General features: G+C 42.0%; 1 protein-coding gene across 1 annotated transcript; it reads left to right on the forward strand.

Annotated features, from left to right (window-relative positions):
• Positions 1-18,656: 18,656 nt before the first annotated feature.
• On the forward strand, positions 18,657-21,401 carry LOC125520485 (peroxidase 1-like). The gene is made up of 2 exons (XM_048685431.1): positions 18,657-18,980; positions 20,446-21,401. Exons 1-2 carry the CDS (start codon positions 18,756-18,758, stop codon positions 21,289-21,291), a joined length of 1,071 nt encoding a protein of 356 aa, XP_048541388.1. The 5' UTR covers positions 18,657-18,755; the 3' UTR covers positions 21,292-21,401.
• Positions 21,402-22,831: the final 1,430 nt, after the last annotated feature.

A 22,831-nucleotide genomic window follows, 5' to 3' on the forward strand; every position in this document is an offset into this window, starting at 1 on the left:
GAGAGGATGAAATTAATGATACGTAATTGCCCTACACATGGTTTGAATTTATGGATGATTATACAAAAAATTTATGCCGGATTGAATTTTGCTTCTAGAAATATTTTAGATTCGGCCGCGGGAGGCACTTTTATGGAAATCACTTTAGGAGAAGCTACTAAACTCCTAGATAATATTATGGTTAATTATTCTCAATGGCATTTTCAATGGCACACTGAAAGATCTACTAATAAGAAAGTGCATGCGATAGAAGAGATTAATGTTTTGAGTGGAAAGATGGATGAACTTATGAAATTATTTGCTAATAAAAGTGTTTCTTCTGATCCTAATGATATGCCTTTGTCTACTTTGATTGAGAATAATAATGAATCTATGGATGTGAATTTTGTTGGTAGGAATAATTTTGGTAACAACGAGTATAGAGGAAAGTTTAATCCTATGCCGTATCCTAGTAATTCCTCTAATAATTTTGGTAATTCCTACAACAATTCTTATGGAAATTTTAATAAGATACCCTCTGATTTTGAATCTAATATTAAAGAATTTATTACTTTGCAAAAGAATTTCAATGCTTTGATTGAAGAAAAATTGCTTAAGATTGATGAGTTGGCTAGGAACGTTGATAGAATTTCTCTTGATGTTGATTCTTTGAAACTTAGATCTATTCCACCTAAGCATGATATCAATGAGTCTTTCAAAGCCATGAGAATTTTCATTGATGAGTGCAAAGAAAGAACCGCTAGGATGCGTGAGAAAAATTGCTTTATAAAAGCGTGTTCTTCTAGTTTCCATAATAATAAAGATGAAGATCTAAAAGTTATTGATGTGTCCCCTATTAAATCTTTGTTTTACAATATGAATCTTGATAATGATGGGACTGAATATGATCCACCTTTACCTGGAAGGCGTTCCAAAAATTCGGAGTCTTTAGATCTTGATGCTAAAATTGTTAAAAGTGGGATTGAAGAGGTCAAAACTTTAAATATCAATGAACCCACTATTTTGGATTTCAAGGAATTTAATTATGATAATTGCTTTTTGATATATTGTATTTCCTTGTTGCAAACCATGCTAAATTCTCTTCATGCTTATAGTCAAAATAAAGCCTTTACCAAACATATCGTTGATGCTTTGATGCAATCTTATGAAGAAAAACTTGAGTTGGAAGTTTCTATCCCTAGAAAACTTTATGATGAGTGGGAACCTACTATTAAAATTAAAATTAAAGATCATGAATGCTATGCTTTGTGTGATTTGGGTGCTAGTGTTTGCACGATTCCAAAGACTTTGTGTGATTTGCTAGGTTTCCGTGATTTTGATGATTGCTCTTTAAACTTGCACCTTGCGGGTTCCACTATTAAGAAACCTATGGGAAGAATTAATGATGTTCTTATTGTTGCAAATAGGAATTATTTAACCGTAGATTTTATTGTTCTTGACATAAATTGCAATCCTTCATGTCCTATTATTCTCGGTAGACCTTTTCTTATAATGTTGGTGCAATTATTGATATGAAGGAAGGAAATATTAGATTCCAATTTCCGTTAAGGAAAGGCATGGAACACTTTTCTAGAAAGAAAATTAAATTACCATATGAATCTATTATGAGAGCCACTTATGGATTGCCTACCAAAGATGGCAACACCTAGATCTATCCTTGCTTTTATGCCTAGCTAGGGGCGTTAAACGATAGCGCTTGTTGGGAGGCAACCCAATTTTATTCATTGCTTTTTGCTCCTATTTAGTAATAAATAATTTATCTAGCCTCTATTTTGGTTGTGTTTTTTGTGTTTAATTAGTGTTTGTTCTAAGTAGAACCGTTGGGAAGACTTTGAGAAAGTCTTTTTAATCTTGCTGTAAAAAACAGAAACTTTAACGCTCACGAGAATTACTGTCATTTTTATTGGGAAAGTTCTATTTAGTTAATTATTTTTGTAGATGATTAACAGATAAATTACTCACGTCAAGAAATTTATTTTAGAATTTTTGGGGTTTCAGAACTTGCGTTAGCTACAGATTACTACAGACTGTTCTGTTTTTGACAGATTCTGTTTTTCATGTGTTGTTTGCTTATTTTGATGAATCTATGGCTAGTAAAATAGTTTATAAACCATAGAGAAGTTGGAATACAGTAGGTTTAACACCAATATAAATAAATAATTAGTTCATTACAGTACCTTGAAGTGGTGTTTTGTTTTCTTTCGCTAACGGAGCTCACGAGATTTTCTACTTTAAGTTTTGTGTTGTGAAGTTTTCAAGTTTTGGGTGAAAGATTTGATGGATAATGGAACAAGGAGTGGCAAGAGCCTAAGCTTGGGGATGCCCATGTAACCCCAAGATAATCTAAGGACACCTAAAAACCCAAGCTTGGGGATGCCCCGGAAGGCATCCCCTCTTTCGTCTACTTCCATCGGTAACTTTACTTGGAGCTATATTTATATTTACCACATGATATGTGTTTTGCCTGGAGCGTCTTGTATTATTTGAGTCTTTATTTGTTAGTTTTCCACAATCATCCTTGCTGTACACACCTTTTGAGAGAGACACACATGATTCGAAAATTGTTAGAATACTCTATGTGCCTCACTTATATCTTTTGAGTTATATAGTTTTTGCTCTAGTGCTTCACTTATATCTTTTATGGCACGGTGGTGGATTTGCTTTATAGAAACTATTGTTCTCTCATGCTTCACTTAGATTATTTTGAGAGTCCTACAAAACAGCGTGGTAATTTGCTTTAATTATGTTAGGCATTCAAGATTAATAATTTTTTTTCTTATGAGTGTGTCGAATACTATGAGAAGTTTGATACTTGATAATTGTTTTGAGATATGGAGATGGTGATATTAGAGTCATGCTAGTTGAGTAGTTTTGAATTTGAGAAATTCTTGTGTTGAAGTTTGTGATTCCCGTAGCATGCACGTATGGTGAACCGTTATGTGATGAAGTCGGAGCATGATTTATTTATTGATTGTCTTCCTTATGAGTGGCGGCCGGGGACGAGCGATGGTCTTTTCCTACCAATCTATCCCCCTAGGAGCATGCGTGTAATAATTTGCTTCGATAACTAATAGATTTTTGCAATAAGTATGTGAGTTCTTTATGACTAATGTTGAGTCCATGGATTATACGCACTCTCACCCTTCCACCATTGCTATCCTCTCTAATACCGCGCACTTTTGATGTCTAATACACAACCTTCTTCTTGTAGACATTGTTGGGCCTCCAAGTGCAGAGGTTTGTAGGACAGTAGCAAATTTCTCTCAAGTGGATGACCTAAGGTTTATCAATCCGTAGGAGGCGTAGGATGAAGATGGTCTCTCTCAAGCAACCCTGCAACCAAATAACATAGAGTCTCTTGTGTCCCCAACACACCGAATACAATGGTAAATTGTATAGGTGCACTAGTTCGGCGAAGAGATGGTGATACAGGTGGTATATGGATGGTAGATAAAGGTTTTTGTAATCTGAAATTATAAAAATAGCAAGGTAACTAATGATAAAAGTGAGCGTAAATGGTATTGCAATGTGTGTAAACAAGGCCTAGGGTTCATACTTTCGCTAGCGCAAGCTCCGTCAACAATAATAACATAATTGGATCACATAACTATCCCTCAATATGCAACAAAGAGTCACTCCAAAGTCACTAATAGCGGAGAACGAACGAAGAGATTATGGTAGGGTATGAAACCACCTCAAAGTTATTCTTTCCAATCAATCCGTTGGGCTATTCCTATAAGTGTCACAAACAGCCCTAGAGTTCGTACTAGAATAACAACTTAAGACACAAATCAACCAAAACCCTAATGTCACCTAGATACTCCAATGTCACCTCAAGTATCCGTGGGTATGATTATACGATATGCATCACACAATATCAGATTCATCTATTCAACCAACACATAGAACCTCAAAGAGTGCCCCAAAGTTTCTATCGGAGAATCATGACAAAAACGTGTGCCAACCCCTATGCATAGGTTCATGGGCGGAACCCGCAAGTTGATCACCAAAACATACATCAAGTGAATCACGTGGTATCCCATTGTCACCACAGATACGCACGGCAAGACATACATCAAGTATTCTCAAATCTTTAATGACTCAATCCGATAAGATAACTTCAAAGGGGAAACTCAATCCATTACACGAGAGTAGAGGGGAGAGAAAACATCATAAGATCCAACTATAATAGCAAAGCTCGCGATACATCATGATCGTATCACCTCAAGAACACGAGAGAGAGAGAGAGAGAGAGATCAAACACATAGCTACTGGTACATACCCTCAGCCCCGAGGGAGAACTACTCCCTCCTCGTCATGGAAAGCACCGAGATGATGAAGATGGACACCGGAGAGGGATTGCCCCCTCCGGCAGGGTGCCGGAACGGGTCTCGATTGTCTTTCGGTGGCTATGAAGGCTTCTAGCAGCGGAACTCCCGATCTATTGTGTTCCCCGATCGTTTTAGGGTATATAGAGATATATAGGCAGAAGAAGTACGTCAGGGGGGCCACGAGGGGCCCACGTGGGTGGAGGGCGTGCCCTACGGGGGTGGGCGCGCCCCCTACCTCGTGGCTCCCTCGTTGACCCCCTTACATGCACTCCAAGTCTTCTGGGCTTCTTCTGATCCAAAAGTAAGTTCCATGAAGTTTCAGGTCAATTGGACTCCGTTTAATTTTCCTTTTCTGCGATATTCTAAAATAAGGAAAAAACAGAAACTGGCACTAGGCTCTGGGTTAATACGTTAGTCCTAAAAATTATATAAAATAGCATATAAAACATCCAAGGTTGATAATATAATAGCATGGAACAATAAAAAATTATAGATATGTTGGAGACGTATTAGCATCCCCAAGCTTAATTCCTGCTCGTCCTCGAGTAGGTAAATGATAAAAACAGAATTTTTGATGTGGAATGCTACCTAACATATTTCTCTATGTAATTCTTTTTATCGTGGCAAGAATATTCAGATCCATAAGATTTAAGACAAAAGTTTAATATTGACATGAAAACAATAATACTTCAAGCATACTAACAAAGCAATCATGTCTTCTCAAAATAACATGGCCAAAGAAAGTTATCCCTACAAAATCATATAGTCTGGCTATGCTCTATCTTCATCACACAAAATATTTAAATCATGCACAACCCCGATGACAAGCCAAGCAATTGTTTCATAATTTTGGTGTTCTCAAACTTTTTCAATCTTCACGCAATATATGAGCGTGAGCCATGGACATAGCACTATATGTGGAATAGAATGGTGGTTGTGGAGAAGACAAAAAGGGGAAGATAGTTTCACATCAACTAGGCGTATCAACGGGCTATGGAGATGCCCATTAATAGATATCAATGTGAGTGAGTAGGGATTGCCATGCAACGGATGCACTAGAGCTATAAGTGTATGAAAGCTCAACAAAAGAAACTAAGTGGGTGTGCATCCAACTTGCTTGCTCACGAAGACCTAGGGCATTTTGAGGAAGCCCATCATTGGAATATACAAGCCAAGTTCTATAATGAAAGATTCCCACTAGTATATGAAAGTGACAACATAGTAGACTCTCTATCATGAAGATCATGGTGCTACTTTGAAGCACAAGTGTGGTAAAGGATAGTAGCATTGCCCCTTCTCTCTTTTTCTCTCATTTTTTTTAATTTTTTTGTTTGGACCTTCTCTTTTTTATGGCCTTTTTTTTATTTGGTCTTCTTTGGCCTCTTTTTTTAGGTCCGGAGTCTCATCCCGACTTATGGGGGAATCATAGTCTCCATCATCCTTTCCTCACTGGTACAATGCTCTAATAATGATGATCATCACACTTTTATTTTCTTACAACTCAACAATTATAACTCGATACTTATAAAAAAATATGACTCTATATGAATGCCTCTGGCGGTGTACCGGGATATGCAATGACTCAAGAGTGACATGTATGGAAGAATTATGAATGGTGGCTTTTCCACAAATATGATGTTAACTACATGATCATGCTAAGTAATATGACAATGATGGAGTGTGTCATAATAAACGGAACGGTGGAAAGTAGCATGGCAATATATCTCGGAATGGCTATGGAAATGCCATAATAGGTAGGTATGGTGGCTGTTTTGAGGAAGGTAAATGGTGGGTTTATGGTACCGGCGAAAGTTGCGCGGTACTAGAGAGGCTAGCAATGGTGGAAGGGTGAGAGTGCGTATAATCCATGGACTCAACATTAGTCATAAAGAACTCACATACTTATTGCAAAAATCTATTAGTTATCTAAACAAAGTACTACGCGCATGCTCCTAGGGGGATAGATTGGTAGGAAAAGACCATCGCTCGTCCCCGACCGCCACTCATAAGGAAGACAATCAAGAAATAAATCATGCTCCGACTTCATCACATAACGGTTCACCATACGTGCATGCTACGGGAATCACAAAGTTTAACACAAGTATCTCTCAAACAACTACTCAACTAGCATGACTCTAATATCACCATCTTCATATCTCAAAACAATCATCAAGTATCAAACTTCTCTTAGTATTCAATGCACTCTGTATGAAAGTTTTTATTATATCCCTCTTGGATGCCCATCATATTAGGACTAGTTTCATAACCAAAGCGAACTACCATGCTGTTCTAAAGACTCTAAAAATTATATAAGTGAAGCATGAGAGTTCATTAATTTCTTCAAAATAAAACCACCACCGTGCTCTAAAAAGATATAAGTGAAGCACTAGAGCAACAACAAACTACTCCGAAAGATATAAGTGAAGATCAATGAGTAGTCGAATAATTATGCAACTATGTGAAGACTCTCAAACATTTAACAATTTTAGATCTTGGTATTTTATTCATACAGCAAGAAAAACTAAAGAAAATAAAATGACGCTCCAAGCAAAACACATATCATGTGGCAAATAAAAATATAGCTCCAAGTAAAGTTACCGATGAACGAAGACGAAAGAGGGGGTGCCTTCCGGGGCATCCCCAAGCTTAGGCTTTTGGTTGTCCTTGAATATTAACTTGGGGTGCCTTGGTCATCCCCAAGCTTAGGCTCTTGCCACTCCTTATTCCATAGTCCATCGAATCTTTACCCAAAACTTGAAAACTTCACAACACAAAACTTAACAGAAAACTCGTAAGCTCCGTTAGTATAAGAAAGCAAATCACCATCATAAGGTACTGCAATGAACTCATTATTTATTTATATTGGTGTAATATCTACTGTATTCCAGCTTTTCTATGGTTCATACACTCCGATACTACTCATAGATTCATCAAAATAAGCAAACAACACATAGAAAATAGAATTTATCAAAAACAGAACAGTCTGTAGTAATCTGTATCAAACGTATACTTCTGGAACTAATAAAATTCTCAAATAAATTGGTGAACCTGAGGAATTTTTCTATTAATCATCTGAAAAAAGAATTAACTAAATAGCACTCTCCAATTAAAAATGGCAGCAATTCTCGTGAGCGTTAAAGTTTCTGTTTTTTACAGCAAGATCAACAAGATTTTCCCCAAGTCTTCCCAACGGTTCTACTTGGCACAAACACTAATTGAAACATAAAAAACACAATAATAACAGAGGATAGATGATTAATTTATTACTAAACAGGAACAAAAAGCAAGGAACAAAAATAAAATTGGGTTGCCTCCCAACAAGCTCTATCGTTTAACGCCCCTAGCTAGGCATGATGATTTCAATGATGCTCACATAAAAGATAGGAATTGAAACATAAAGAGAGCATCATGAATAATATTACTAGCACATTTAAGTCTAAACCACTTCATATGCATAGGAATTTTGTGAGCAAACAACTTGTGGGAACAAGAATCAACTTGCATAGGAAGGTAAAACAAGCATAACTTCAAAATTTTAAGCACATAGAGAGGAAACTTGATATTATTGCAATTCCTACAAGCATATATTCCTCCCTCATAATAATTTTCAGTAGCATCATGAATGAATTCAACAATATAACCAGCACCTAAAGCATTCTTTTCATGATCTACAAGCATAAAATTTTACTACTCTCCACATAAGCAAAATTCTTCTCACGAATAATAGTGGGAGCAAAATCAACAAAATAATTATCATGTGACTGAAAATTAAGATCAAGATGACAAGTTTGATGGTTATCATTATTCTTTAAAGCATACATGTCATCACAATAATCATCATAGATAGGAGGCATGCTTTCATCATAGTAAATTTGCTCATCAAAGTTTGGGGGACAAAAACTATCATCTTCATCAAACATAGCTTCCCCAAACTTGTGGCTTTGCATATCATTAGCATCATGGATATTCAAGGAATTCATACTAACAACATTGCAATCATGCTCATCATTCAAATATTTAGTGCCAAACATTTTAATGCATTCTTCTTCTAACACTTTGGCACAATTTTCCTTTCCATCATACTCACGAAAGATATTAAAAAGATGAAGCGTATGAGGTAGACTCAATTCCATTTTTTGTAGTTTTATTTTATAAACTAAACTAGTGATAAAACAAGAAACTAAAAGACTCGATTGCAAGATCTAAAGATATACCTTCAAGCACTCACCTCCCCGGCAACGGCGCCAGAAAAGAGCTTGATGTCTACTACACAACCTTCTTCTTGTAGACGTTGTTGGGCCTCCAAGTGCAGAGGTTTGTAAGACAGAAGCAAATTTCCCTCAAGTGGATGACCTAAGGTTTATCAATCCGTAGGAGGCGTAGGATGTATATGGTCTCTCTCAAGCAACCCTGCAACCAAATAACAAAGAGTCTCTTGTGTCCCCAACACACCCAATACAATGGTAAATTGTATAGATGCACTAGTTCGGCGAAGAGATGGTGATACAAGTGGTATATGGATGGTAGATAAAGGTTTTTGTAATCTGAAATTATAAAAACAGCAAGGTAACTAATGATAAAAGTGAGCATAAATGGTATTGCAATGTGTGGAAACAAGGCCTAGGGTTCATACTTTCGCTAGTGCAAGTTCCCTCAACAATAATGACATAATTGGATCACATAACTATCCCTCGACATGCAACAAAGAGTCACTCTAAAGTCACTAATAGCGAAGAACGAACGAAGAGATTATGGTAGGGTATGAAACCACCTCAAAGTTATTTTTTCCAATCAATCCGTTGGGCTATTCCTATAAGTGTCACAAACAGCCCTAGAGTTCGTACTAGAATAACACCTTAAGACACAAATCAACCAAAACCCTAATGTCACCTAGATACTCCAATATCACCTCAAGTATCCGTGGGTATGATTATATGATATGCATCACACAATCTCAGATTCATCTATTCAACCAACACATAGAATCTCAAAGAGTGCCCCAAAGTTTCTACGGGAGAATCACGACGAAAACGTGTGCCAACCCCTATGCATAGGTTCATGGGCGGAACCCGCAAGTTGATCACCAAAACATACATCAAGTGAATCACGTGGTATCCCATTGTCACCACATATACGCACGGCAAGCCATACATCAAGTGTTCTCAAATCTTTAAAGACTCAATCCGATAAGATAACTTCAAAGGGGAAACTCAATCCATTACAAGAGAGTAGAGGGGAGAGAAAACATCATAAGATCCAACTATAATAGCAAAGCTCGCGATACATCAAGATCGTATCACCTCAAGAACACGAGAGAGAGAGAGAGATCAAACATATAGCTACTGGTACATACCCTCAGCCCCGAGGGAGAACTACTCCCTCCTCATCATGGAGAGCACCGGGATGATGAAGATGGCCACCGGAGAGGGATTGCCCCCTCCGGTAGGGTGTCGTAACGGGTCTAGATTGGCTTTCGCTGGCTACGGAGGCTTCTGGCGGCGGAACTCCCGATCTATTGTGTTTCCCGGTCATTTTAGGTTATATGGAGATATATAGGCGGAAGAAGTATGTCAGGGGCCCACGAGGGGCCCACGAGCACTACTAGGGAAAAGCCTATACACGGAATTTTACCAGTAGCGCTGTACAAAATCAAGCGCTGCTGCTACTTAGTAGCAGCGCGCGTAAATAAACCACGCTACTGCTATGACTTTAGCAGTAGCGCGTACTAGCGAAAAGCGCTGCTGCTATGTTTGAATTGGGCGCACATGGCTAGCCCAACCTAGCAGTAGCACGTATAATGGCCCAGCACTACTGCTAATCTCCTTAGCTGCAGCGCGCTTACATGTAAAGCGCTGCTGCTAACGGAAATAAAATAAAGTGAAAAACAAGTAGAAAAGTAAATGAAAATGAAAGAAATAGAAAAAGGAGAAAGGGAAAAAATAAAATGTAAAGAAAAATAAAAGAAAAAAGAGAAAAAAGGAGAAAGGAATAGCAGTAGCGGGTTCTGCAGAAAATCGCTATAGCTGCAGCGTGTATTCCAGAACGCGCTGTAGCTAACGTAGCAGTAGCGCCCTTTCTGGAACGCGCTACTGGTACTTCTGACTTAACCACGCGGTTCGTCCTTCCCCACGGCCACTTCATCCCCCAAATCAACTCCACTCTCGCCGCCGCCGTCGCCCCTCGGCCGCCGCGCGCTCTCCCCACGCCGCCCCGACCCCAGATTCAACGCCGGCCCCGCCCCCGACCTCAACGCCACCGGGACGCCGCCCCCGACCCCGAGCTCAACGCCGCCCCGGACGCCGTCCCCGCCCCCCCGACCTCAACGCCGCCCCGGAGCCCCGACCACGACCTCGACGCCGCCTGCCCCTCCCTCGTTGCAGGCACCCGAGGTGAGCACGCCTGCTCCTCCCTCTCCCCTACCTCTGCCTAGGGTTTCTACCTCCATCAAATTAGTTAGGGTGGAAACGAATCGGATGCGGATGCGGCTCAAATGAGTTAGGGTTCATGTAAGGGTGGAAACGAATCAAATTTCTAAGATGAATCATAAAACGAGTAAAATTTGACCACTTATTTCACTTTATAGTTGGATAATTGGAATATCCTCTACCACTTTCCACCCCTATAGGTTCATCAAATTAGATGGTAATTAGGGCAGTAGTTCTTAGGTACTAATTAGTTAGTAAGAACTAGGTACTAATTAGGTACTAAAATATTTTTATTTATAGTAAGTTTATTTTTAGTAAGAACTAGTTGAATTAATAGAACTAGTTAGTAAGAACTTGTTGCTATTTTTTAGTTAAAGCAATTTTCCCGCATTGACGTGGACGATGCCTATCCCGCATCCTCGTCGTCGAGTCGGCGGAGGACGACACCTGCTTGACCAGATGGGCCATGTCCGGGACTGGGCTCCGCTGGGGTGGTACTGGGAGGCGCTACCTACCGGGGGGCGCAGGTTGGTGAGGAGCCAGCCTGTCGTTGACCCGAACTTTCTTTGGTGGCGGTCGCGTGGGTCAGTGACGGTCCAAAGGCTCGAGGACTCCGCGGAGGTGGTGCGTCACCGTGTCAGTGAGGAGGACGCGCACGTCCGTCGCTACTTGTTTGCGTTGGAGCACAGGTTCTCCAATACCTGGCAGGTTCTCCAGGGATCTCACTGGAGCTATGATCCCGTGATGGTTCCTTCTCTGTGGGTGTCCACCGCCCGCGCCGATACCCGTCGTGTGCTAGGGTTTTAGTTGTACTAGTGATGTTATATGTATGACACTATTCGGGATGTATTAGTGATAATATTCGACGATGTACGGACGCATGAGATGATTTACTTTTGCTTATTGAATGCATGCTAATTTGAGTCTTATAAGATATTTTGAAATGTATATCTTGTGTTGCTCAATATCCAAGTGGCCGGTCATGTTTGCAAGTTACACCTCCGAGTGGCCTATGTTTTGCCGGAGTGTTGATTCATTTCCGTTCCGGCAAATTTCAGGCGCTCGATATATCCTATTTTAGCAAAGGTCATGCCGGATTTTTCCGTGAATTTTGGCATGACTTTTGCCAGAATATGTAGGAAATATCGAGTGCCCCGGATTTGTGTGTTGAGTATCCTGGTAGTTGTCTTCTATCGATTTTCAATTAATGTTTTAACTATGAACATAGGAAATGTCTGACGACAAAAAGGATTTCGGTATTTGCAAATACTGCGAAGACGAGCGCGGCCTGTGCGAAGGAATCTTCCTAGATGATGATAGGCGCTTCAGCATCAAGCTGGACGAGAACTTCGAAGTGGATACAGTAAGTCACAACGACAAGTCTTTTTTCGTAATTAAGCATGACATCTGCTTCAACTTATTTTTTTTACTATTCTACTAGCGTATCCCCTGCCATGCAAGAGTTTTTGTATTGGATAAGATAGGTTTCAGTTATACTATGGAGGTAAAGAAAGTTTATTTGAAGACCGAGCATGGTTATATTTTCCACGCAAAATTATACAATTCAGACGACTACACCTATTTTGGATGCAAAACATGGCGAGCACTATGCAAGACTTATGCATTTCAGCCTGATATGGTTATCACCTTTGATATTCGTCTGGAAGATGATATTGAAGGTAATACCGACATCTGGGTCGATGTGCAGACGCCTCCAGTTACACCAAAATGTAAGTTTCTCAACCATATTTATGTCTTTGATATTGTTTATTCAAAAATAGTTGACAACTAATTTGTATAGTCAGCTTATTTTGGTGCAAGCAAACATGTCCAGCGCTTGGTAGACAGGACCTACTACTGTCCCGGGGCTGAACTAAACTGCGAGGAGCTAAGTCATTATGTTTCATGGCTTGAGGATCTTGATACCGTCAAGACAAATTTTCTTCCTGGACTTAGAAATCTTAGTACTGAAAACGTGCGACCAATAGTGTTCGTCATGAACTACGGTCACATCTATTTAGGAAGGATGGTAAGATTTTTACTATTTGCCCTCAGTGCATCTTTTCCATACATTATTTGTGAAGCTAAACTTCATTCTAAGTATGTGACCATACGATGTTCTTCAACAGGGACTCCCGATGAATGTTGTGCCTTATGGGATCGAGACTAAAGGTACCATGAGTATTATTAGCTTACGGCCAAGATATCCTACATGTTACTTTAGTGCATTCAAGATCAGGGATGAATGCTTAATAGTGCAAGACTGGACCAGATATGTGATGGGGGAGCGCAGACAAGTACTAGGGGGCAGCAAACAGATGTGCTACCCAAAATTAGGAGACAGGTTCATCTGCATGCTCCAACTTGATCAAGGAGGAGAGCTACACATGTTTTATGTTGTTTTACCTAAGAGAGAGCAGCAGGAGTGATTAGCTAGAAATGAGTTTGAGGATGATGATGTGCTACACTATTACTATGATGATAAAATAGCTAGTGTTGGTGGTAATGACTGATGATTATTATTAGCTAGTGTTAGTGGTGATTAAATAAATATTGTTGGTGCTAATGATTATGATGATGATTAAATAGCTTGTGCTGGCGGATTAGATTCAAGTGGAGGCAACATGTGGTGCACATAGAAAGTACTACTAGTACAAACTAGATCAAGTTTGGATTAGTAGTATACTTTTGACATGCACCACATATTGCCTCCACTTGAACCTAATCCATCTTCATTTGACACACTGTTATAGACATAATGATGTAAACCTCATAACTGGTATTGTACCAATATTTATACGATGGTGCATAAATACACTAAAAATAAAAAATAAAAAAACAATACTAGTAGCGATGGAAAGAAAACACGCTGCCAGTAGTTACATTAGCAACAGCGTGGGAGTGAACAAGCGCTGCAGCTATTTGTCCTAGCAGTAGCGCGTGCGGCACGCGTTACTACTAAGCAATAGCTGTAGCGCCTTATTAGTAGTGCGCCTACCCGCGCTACTAGTGAGCACAAAACCAGCGCTACTGCTAGGGTTTTCCCTAGTAGTGGAGGGTGGAGGGCGCGCCCTAGGGGGGTGGGCGCGCCCCCTACCTCGTGGCTCCCTCGTTGATCCCTTGACGTGCACTCCAAGTCTTATGGGCTTCTTCTGATTCAAAAATAAGTTCCGTGAAGTTTTAGGTCAATTGGACTCCATTTAATTTTCCTTTTCTGCGATATTCTAAAACAAGGAAAAAAACAGAAACTGGCACTGAGCTCTGGGTGAATAGGGTAGTCCCAAAAATCATATAAAATAGCATATAAATGCATATAAAACATTCAAGGTTGATAATATAATAGCATGGAACAATCAAAAATTATAGATACGTTGGAGACGTATCAACTTTTTGCCGATATCATACACCCACCATATACCTTCCTCAAAACAGCCACCATACCTACCTATCATGGCATTTCCATAGCCATTCCGAGATATATTGCCATGCAACTTTCCACCGTTCTGTTTATTATGACACGCTCCATCATTGTCATATTGCTTTGCATGATCATGTAGTTGACATTGTATTTGTGACAAAGCCACCGTTCATAATTCTTTCATACATGTCACTCTTGATTCATTGCATATCCCGGTACACCGCCGGAGGCATTCACATAAAGTCATATTTCGTTCTAAGTATTGAGTTGTAATTGTTGGGTTGTAAGTAAATAAAAGTGTCATGATCATCATTTTTAGAGTATTGTCCCAAATGAGGAAAGGATAATGGAGACTATGATTCCCCCACAAGTAGGGATGAGACTCCAGACTAAATAAAAAAAGAGGCCATAAAAAAAGAGAAAATGCCCAAATAAAAAAATGAGAGAAAAAGAGAGAAGGGACAATGCTACTATCCTTTTACCACACTTGTGCTTCATAGTAGCACAATGATCTTCATGATAGAGAGTCTCATATGTTATCACTTTCATATACTAGTGAGAATTTTTCATTATAGAACTTGGCTTGTATATTTCAATGATGGGCTTCCTCAAAATGCCCTAGGTCTTCGTGAGCAAGCGAGTTGGATGCACACTCACTTAGTTCCTTTTGTTGAGCTTTCATATACTTATAGCTCTAGTGCATCCATTGCATGACAATCCCTACTCACTCACATTAATATCTATTAATGTGCATCTCCATAGCCCGTTGATACGCCTAGTTGACGTGAGACTATCTTCTCCCTTTTTGTCTTCTCCATAACCACCATTTTATTTCACATATAGTGCTATGTCCATGGCTCACGGTCATGTATTGCGCGGAGATTGAAAAAGTTTAAGAACACCAAAAGTATGAAACAATTGCTTGGCTTGTCATCAGGGTTGTGCATGATTTAAATACTTTGTGTGGTGAAGATGGAGCATAGCCAGACTATATGATTTTCTAGGGATAACTTTCTTTGGACATGTTATTTTGAAGAGACATAATTGCTTAATTAGTATGCTTGAAGTATTATTATTTCTATGTCAATATTGAACTTTTGTATTGAATCTTTCCGATCTGAATATTCATACCACAATTAAGAAAATTACATTAAAATTATGCCAAGTAGCATTCCACATCAAAAATTCTGCTTTTATCATTTACCTACTCAAGAACGAGCAGGAATTAAGCTTGGGGATGCTTGATACGTCTCCAACGTATCTATAATTTTTTATTGTTCCATACTATATTATATCCTGTTTTGGACATTATTGGGCTTTATTATACACTTTTATATTATTTTTGGGACTAACCTATTAACCGGAGGCCCAACCCAGAATTGCTGTTTTTTGCCTATTTCAGAGTTTCGCAGAAAAAGAATATCAAACGGAGTCCAAACAGAATGAAACCTTCGGGAACATGATTTTCGGAACGAACATGATCCATAGGACTTGGACCCTACGTCAAGACATCAACCAGGAAGGCACGAGGTAGGGGGGCGCGCCTACCCCTAGGCGCGCCCTCCACCCTTGTGGGGCCCACGTTGCTCCATCGACGTACTTCTTCCTCCTATATATATCTACATACCCCCAAACTGTTAGATACGGAGCCAAAACCCTAATTCCGCCGCCGTAACTTTTTGTATCCGTGAGATCCCATCTCGAGGCCTTTTACGGAGCTCCACCGGAGGAGGCATCGATTACGGAGGGCTTCTACATCAACACCATAGCCTCTCCGATGAAGTGTGAGTAGTTGACTTCAGACCTTCGGGTCATAGTTATTAGCTAGATGACTTCTTCTCTCTTTTTGGATCTCAATACATAGTTTTCCCCTTCTCTTGTGGAGATCTATTCGATGTAATCTTCTTTTGCGGTGTGTTTGTTGAGATCGATGAATTGTGGGTTTATGATCAAAAAGTTTATCTATGAACAATATTTGAATCTTCTCTGAATTCTTTTATGTATGATTGGTTATCTTTGCAAGTCTCTTCAAATTATCAGTTTGATCTGGCCTACTAGATTGATCTTTCTTGCAATGGGAGAAGTGCTTAGCTTTGGGTTCAATCTTGCGGTGTCCTTTCCCTGTGACAGTAGGGGCAGCAAGGCACGTATTGTATTGTTACCATCGAGGATAACAAGTTGGGGTTTATTTCATATTGCATGAGTTTATCCCTCTACATCATGTCACCTTGCTTAAAGCATTACTCTGTTCTCTTGAAGTTAATACTCTAGATGCATGCTGGATAGCGGTCGATGTGTGGAGTAATAGTAGTAGATGCAGGCAGGAGTCGGTCTACTTGCCTTGGACGTGATGCCTATATACATGATCATACCTAGATATTCTCATAACTATGCTCAATTCTGTCAATTGCTCAACAGTAATTTTTTCACCCACCGTAATACTTATGCTCTCGAGAGAAGCCACTAGTGAAACCTATGGCCCCCGGGTCTATCTTCCATCATATTAATCTTCCGTCAACAAGCTATTTCTTTTTCCATTTATTTTGCTTTCTTTACTTTGCATCTTTATCATTAAAATACCAAAAATATTATCTTATCATATCTATCAAATCTCACTTTCGTAAGTGACCATGAAGGGATTGACAACCCCTTTATTGCGTTGGTTGCGAGGAGTTTATTTATTTGTGTAGGTGTAAGGGACTCGCGCGTGGCCTCATACTGGATTGATACCTTGGTTCTCAAAAACTGAGGGAAATACTTACGCTACTTTGCTGCATCACCCTTTCCTCTTCAAGGAAAAACCAACGCAGTGCTCAAGAAGTAGCAACTGTCAACGGCCACAACTACGACAAAGGGTACTATCTGGATGAAGGTATCTATCCTTAGTGGACCACTATTGTCAAGACAATACCGAACCCTGTCGGAGGGAAAAGGAAAAGATTTGCCCAAGAGCAAGAGAGTGCTAGAAAGGATGTCGAGCGTGCCTTTGGTATTTTGCAATCTCGATGGGGTATCGTTCGGTATCCTGCTAGTACTTGGAGCACGCAGAAACTGTGGGAGGTGATGACTGCTTGTGTAATCATGCACAATATGATCGTAGAAAACGAGCGCCCGAAACGTCTGTACGATCAAGGTTTTCAGTTTCAGGGGTGAGAATGTTGTGCCTGAGCATGGAGTAGCGGTAACATTTGAGAACTTCACTCAATTTCATAAAGACATGCGTGATTGGGAAACTCACGTGCAACTGTAAAATGATTTGGTTGAGCATATGTGGGCTCATGTTAGCAACCAATAGATGTATCTTTTTTTATTCATTTGCAAAACTATGTGAAACATTTTTACTTGTATTTAGCTTGTAAAACTATACTATTTATTTGGACGATCAGACTATTTGGCTTGTTAACATTTTCATTTGACAATATGTTAAATGTAAATCATATAAAATTGGGCGGTCAGCCGGCCACACTGGGTCGGCGCATTGGGCGCGTTACCGACCCATATCAAAAACATGACGGACGTCGGGCAGGCGGCTAATCAAAACGGACAAAAAACGGATAAATACGCTGTCGGTTTGGATCCGCCCGTTGAAGTTGCTCTAAGCAATATGTGCTTTAGCGACCGCACGTCAAAATTGTAGTGTTGATGCCTAGGATGTCTGTCGTGGAATGCACGTATACACGACCTTGGTCGCCTCACGGTGACTGTTCCGGTTTCGCTTGTCGCCTCGCCTGACGACTGGCACGGCACAAGAGCCGGCCGGCTACTTTTCCGTGTGTACTTATATCAATCCAACCTGACCACGTCGGGTCGACGCTGGCACATGATCAATCAGGGCCCCTGCGCTGCGTTGCTACAGTCCCGACCTTGACTTTAGCAGCCATGGTGGGAACTCGCGAGGCAAGCCGTCCACCTCCGCCACGCGTATTCAAGAAAGGCGGACCAGCGCGAATAATAAAACCTATATTACTCCTTTCGTTTGTAAATATAAGTCTTTATAAAAATTTTATAATATAAATTACATACAGCACAAAATAAGTGAATTTATATTTTAAAATATGTCTATATTGATTCGTACGTAGTTCATATTAAAATCTCTAAAAGACATATTTAAAAACGGAGGGAGTACTATCAGTAAGTACCACGCCCTTGCCTATCTAGGATTGTTCCTCTTCCTGCCGGCCGGGTCCTATCTATGCGAGCTTTGCTAGAGTTACGGGGTGATACTTTACGGGCTGGTGGCGGCCTTATCTTATTGGATCACGTTGGGACCCCAACTAGAAATCAGGGAGGAAGAGTTTAGCGTGGGCAGGACAGGTATGTCCGTACGACAAGTCCGTAGGTGGTAGTCCGTAAGTGTAGGATTTTTATATCTATGCTACCGTATCCAGCACAAGTGCATCGCACCACCGCGTGACTTGTCAAACAAACCAACCAACCAACACAGGCCCCTGCCTCTCGCTCTATAAAAACCACCCAGGCCAGGCGGGTTAAGCACTCATTATTGCAGTGCAGTTGACGCTCACTGTGCCGGGCTTGCGAGGGTGAGCGATACCAGCTAGCCACAGCGCACGTACGACGGCCATGGCGAGCAGCGGCGGGCTGGCCGGTCTGGCGGTGCTGCTCACCGCCGTGCTGTGCCTGCAGCTGCCGGTCCACAGCCGCGCGCAGCTGCGCGTGGGGTTCTACAACACCACCTGCCCCAACGCCGAGGCCATCGTCCGGCAGGCCGTCACGGCCGCCTTCGCCACCAACCCCGGCGTCGCCGCCGGCCTCATCCGCCTCCACTTCCACGACTGCTTCGTCGAGGTACGTGCGTGCGTACCTGTTGCATGTACAGGATCAGGAGCAGTTGCATCGTAGTTGTTCTGCTATGTTTTTTTCTTAAAAATAGACGCTCATAACGTGCATGCATACGCATCTTTTTTTCACGTCCAGATTTGGTTGCTGAATTTTTTTTGAAAGTAATTTGGTTGCTGAAATTAAATAGTTCATGTAGTTCCCAAACTCCTTATCCATCTTCCTAACTTTATTGTTGGCCTGAAACTGAAATGGAGAAGAAACTAAACAGGAGTCTCTGGAGAAGATAGTGTGGCAACTAGAAACTTTCCACATAACTAATAATAACTTTACATCTGCGTCAGGGTGTTAGCGACAAGCTTGTAATCCTTCGTGAAAGGGAAAGCCGTGCTAAAAGGTGTGCACAAAGACAATTTACTTGAACATAACGATTTTGAGTTGAACAACACGGTGGGCGACGATGACTACTAACCTAATCAATTGATCGAGTGAACATAGTGGAGCTCACGCTTGTTTTGACCACATATCGTACGTTGACGACGTGTCACCTCGCTAGTTTGGTAGGTCGGGTGTCACGCTTCACATGTTTGGACTATTCTCGTGGGTTAGACAACTATACATGTGACTACTAAATATCTACGAATATCAGTACTACAGATGATTAGACGTATATCAGTACTCCCTCCATTTTCTTTTACTGTGCCTATGAGTTTTGTCTGAAATCAAGCTTTGTAGAGTTTGATCAACTTTATAGAAAAAATATGTACATTCACAATACAAAATCAATATCATTAGATGCATGCAATTATTTTTTATCCTATATAACTTTAGTATTATACATATGTTGATATTTTTTAATATAAATTCGACCAAACTTTATGAAGTTTGATTTTGTATAAAATCATATGAGAAGTAAAAAGAAACGAATTGAGACATACTACTTGCTAGGTCGTACCTAGCTAGCATCTGGTAGGTTAGGTGTCACATTTTCACATATATGGACTATTCAGTGAGTTAGACAATTATCCACATACTTGTCTGAAGTATACGTACATGCGACTACCGAATACTCTAACTAGGACTAGTCAACATGGTATATGATGCACAGATGAATGCTACGTCGTACTCCGTCTGCAAGCTACCTACTACTATGTCATGGACGTAGGTGGAAAATGTCTAATTTGTCTCCGTCTGCAAGCTAGCTAGCTAGGTTCAGGAATGCATGGTACGCCGGCAATTTCCTTTCTACTATAAGCAACAGATTAATTATTAAACAGCAGCGTCACACTAGCAGGTTGAACACGGTGTAGTAGGAGTAGTATTGGTTATGACTATTTTTTTTGCGTTCGTATTGGTTATGACTAGGACACCTATGTATAGTTAACCAGTGCAAAAATAATGCATCAAATATACGTAGTATACATCATCTTAATTGCGGTGCTCTCCATGTGATATGAACCCACCATGCATGCAGGGCTGTGATTCATCGGTGCTCCTGTCCGTCAACCCCGGCGGAGGCACGACGGAGCGCGAGGCAGCGCCGAACAACCCGAGCCTGCGCGGCTTCGCGGTCGTGGACGCCGCCAGGGCGGCATTGGAGCAGAGCTGCCCGCGCACGGTGTCATGCGCCGACATCCTGGCCTTCGCCGCCCGGGACAGCGTGAACATCACCGGCAGCAACGCCTTCTACCAGGTCCCTTCCGGCCGCCGCGACGGGAACCTCTCGACCGACACCGGCGCGTTCACCCTCCCGGGGCCGAACCTGACGGCGGACGGCCTCGTCAGGGGGTTCGCGGACCGGAACCTGACCGCCGAGGACATGGTGGTCCTGTCGGGCTCCCACACCCTGGGCCGCTCCCACTGCAACTCCTTCATCGTCCGGAACCGGGAGCGGCTGGCGAGCGGCACCATCAGCCCGGCGTACCAGGCGCTGCTGGAGGCGCTGTGCCCGGCGAACACGAGCCAGTTCACCAACGTGACGACGGAGATCGACCTGAGCACGCCGGTGGTGCTGGACAACAACTACTACAAGCTGGTGCAGCTCAACCTGGGCCTGCACTTCTCCGACGACCAGCTCATCCGCAACGCCACCCTCAAGGCCTTCGTCGACGCCTTCGCCGCCAACGAGACGCTGTGGAAGGACAAGTTCCTCGCCGCCATGATCAAGATGGGCAACATCAGCCCCAAGACCGGCACGCAGGGGGAGATCCGCCTCAACTGCAGCCTCGTCAACCCGGCCTCCTCTTCTTCGTCCGCCTACGCTGGGGTGATCGAGATGCTCCGCCGACAGGGCTCCGACGATAAGGTCGCCAAGGGCTGATGTATGCGTCCTTGAATGCGAATGCACGGGCGTGCTGGCCGGTCGGTGTCCGTTCGCACGTATACTAGACTTGTGATGAATGATGAATAATAAACGCTGTCGTGCTCTGAGTTGCTGAGTCATGCATGGACTAGATCTGGTTGGAGAATGAATGGTCCAACACATCACCGGCGCCATGCGCGCGCGTCGCAGTGCTCCATTATTGCCAACTCGCTTGTTTTCCTTCAAAATTGCCATAAAATGGTCCTGCCGGGCTCAGAACGGCATCTACTAGTATTCCAATGTGATCCGAATATCCCATCCCATTCCCTTGTGGTCGAACGAACGGCCGGGCTCAAAACGCAAGGATTGATACTCGAAGGGTTTATCAGATCTTTGTTTCGAACGAACAAAACGGAATGAGCGGCAAGAGTAAGAAAGTTTGGTGGCCGAAGTAATCACGCCAGCTTAGCCTTGATAGATATCACGTGTCTAGCTAGGCTTTATACCGATCCTACTTTTGGACTTTTCAGCTCTAGCTAGACTGCTCAAATATTCCGAGCAGAGTTCGTCGATCGATTTGTCAAAACTAGGAGCGGATCTCCGGATCTGTTGGAAAAATATGGAGGGTATGACTAGATGAGCGCAGAACGCACGCAACGAAGCAGTACCAGTTTAGCTGACATCGGTCCAACCCAACAATTTCCTCATGGTTGGTGGGTGGAATACTCAGCTTCTCCATGCACGTAACTACGTCGGCGCGATTATATATAGGTGGGTTAACGATGCTAGGTGTTGGTCGACCGGCCCAAATTAAAGCCAACAGCCGTGCAGCTGCCCGAATCCCCTACATACAGCCGTTAGATTAGGTCGTTCCCCTCACGTCATCTTCTTCTCTTCATCCATTAGTAGAAAAAGAGGCTTTTAGAAAAAGGTGCTTTCGTTCGGGCCTGGCAGCCCATTAGTCCTGATTCTTCCATGAACTGGGACCAATGGATGCATTCGTCCAGGTTCGTGAGCCCAGGGAGCCGGCCGGGGCCTCGTGAGCATTGGTCCCGGTTCGTATGGACCCATTTGTCTCGGTTTCAGACACGAACCGGGACCAATGTGTAATGCCCCGAGACCGATGTGTCAGGTGTCTTCCAGTTATTCGTTGTTGTTGCCATGTCATTCGCTTGCGTGTTGCATCTCATCATGTCATCATGTGCATATTGCATCATCATGTTTTCAAAACTTGCATCCGTCCGGGTTCCCCCAGTTCTCTCCGTAGTCCGTCCTGAGCCCAACCACACTTGCACTGCGCCCGCGGCATGTCCGAAATATTATTTTAGAAGTGGCCGGAAAATGTTCTCAGAATGGGATGAAAGTTGGCGTGCGGTGTTTTTATGTTGTAGGTAGGCCGCCTGTCAATTTTCGTCGCATTCGGAGTTCGTTTGACGCCCCAACGGATAAATATAGCGGCAATAGTAGCCGGTCTAACGTCGGATGTTTTCGGGTCTCCGAAAACAGATGCCGGGCCCTCTCTCTCTTCTCCCCCTAGCAGTCTTGCCACAGCCCACCT

The sequence above is a fragment of the Triticum urartu genome, chromosome 7 (genome assembly GCF_003073215.2).
Source record: "Triticum urartu cultivar G1812 chromosome 7, Tu2.1, whole genome shotgun sequence".
Lineage (NCBI taxonomy): Eukaryota > Viridiplantae > Streptophyta > Magnoliopsida > Poales > Poaceae > Triticum > Triticum urartu.

Coding starts and splice junctions, on each gene's coding strand:
- LOC125520485 (XM_048685431.1), top strand. CDS start 18,756: ATGGCGAGCAGCGGCGGGCTGGCCGGTCTGGCGGTGCTGCTCACCGCC. Junction 18,981..20,445: donor TCCACGACTGCTTCGTCGAG/GTACGTGCGTGC, acceptor CCATGCATGCAG/GGCTGTGATTCATCGGTGCT.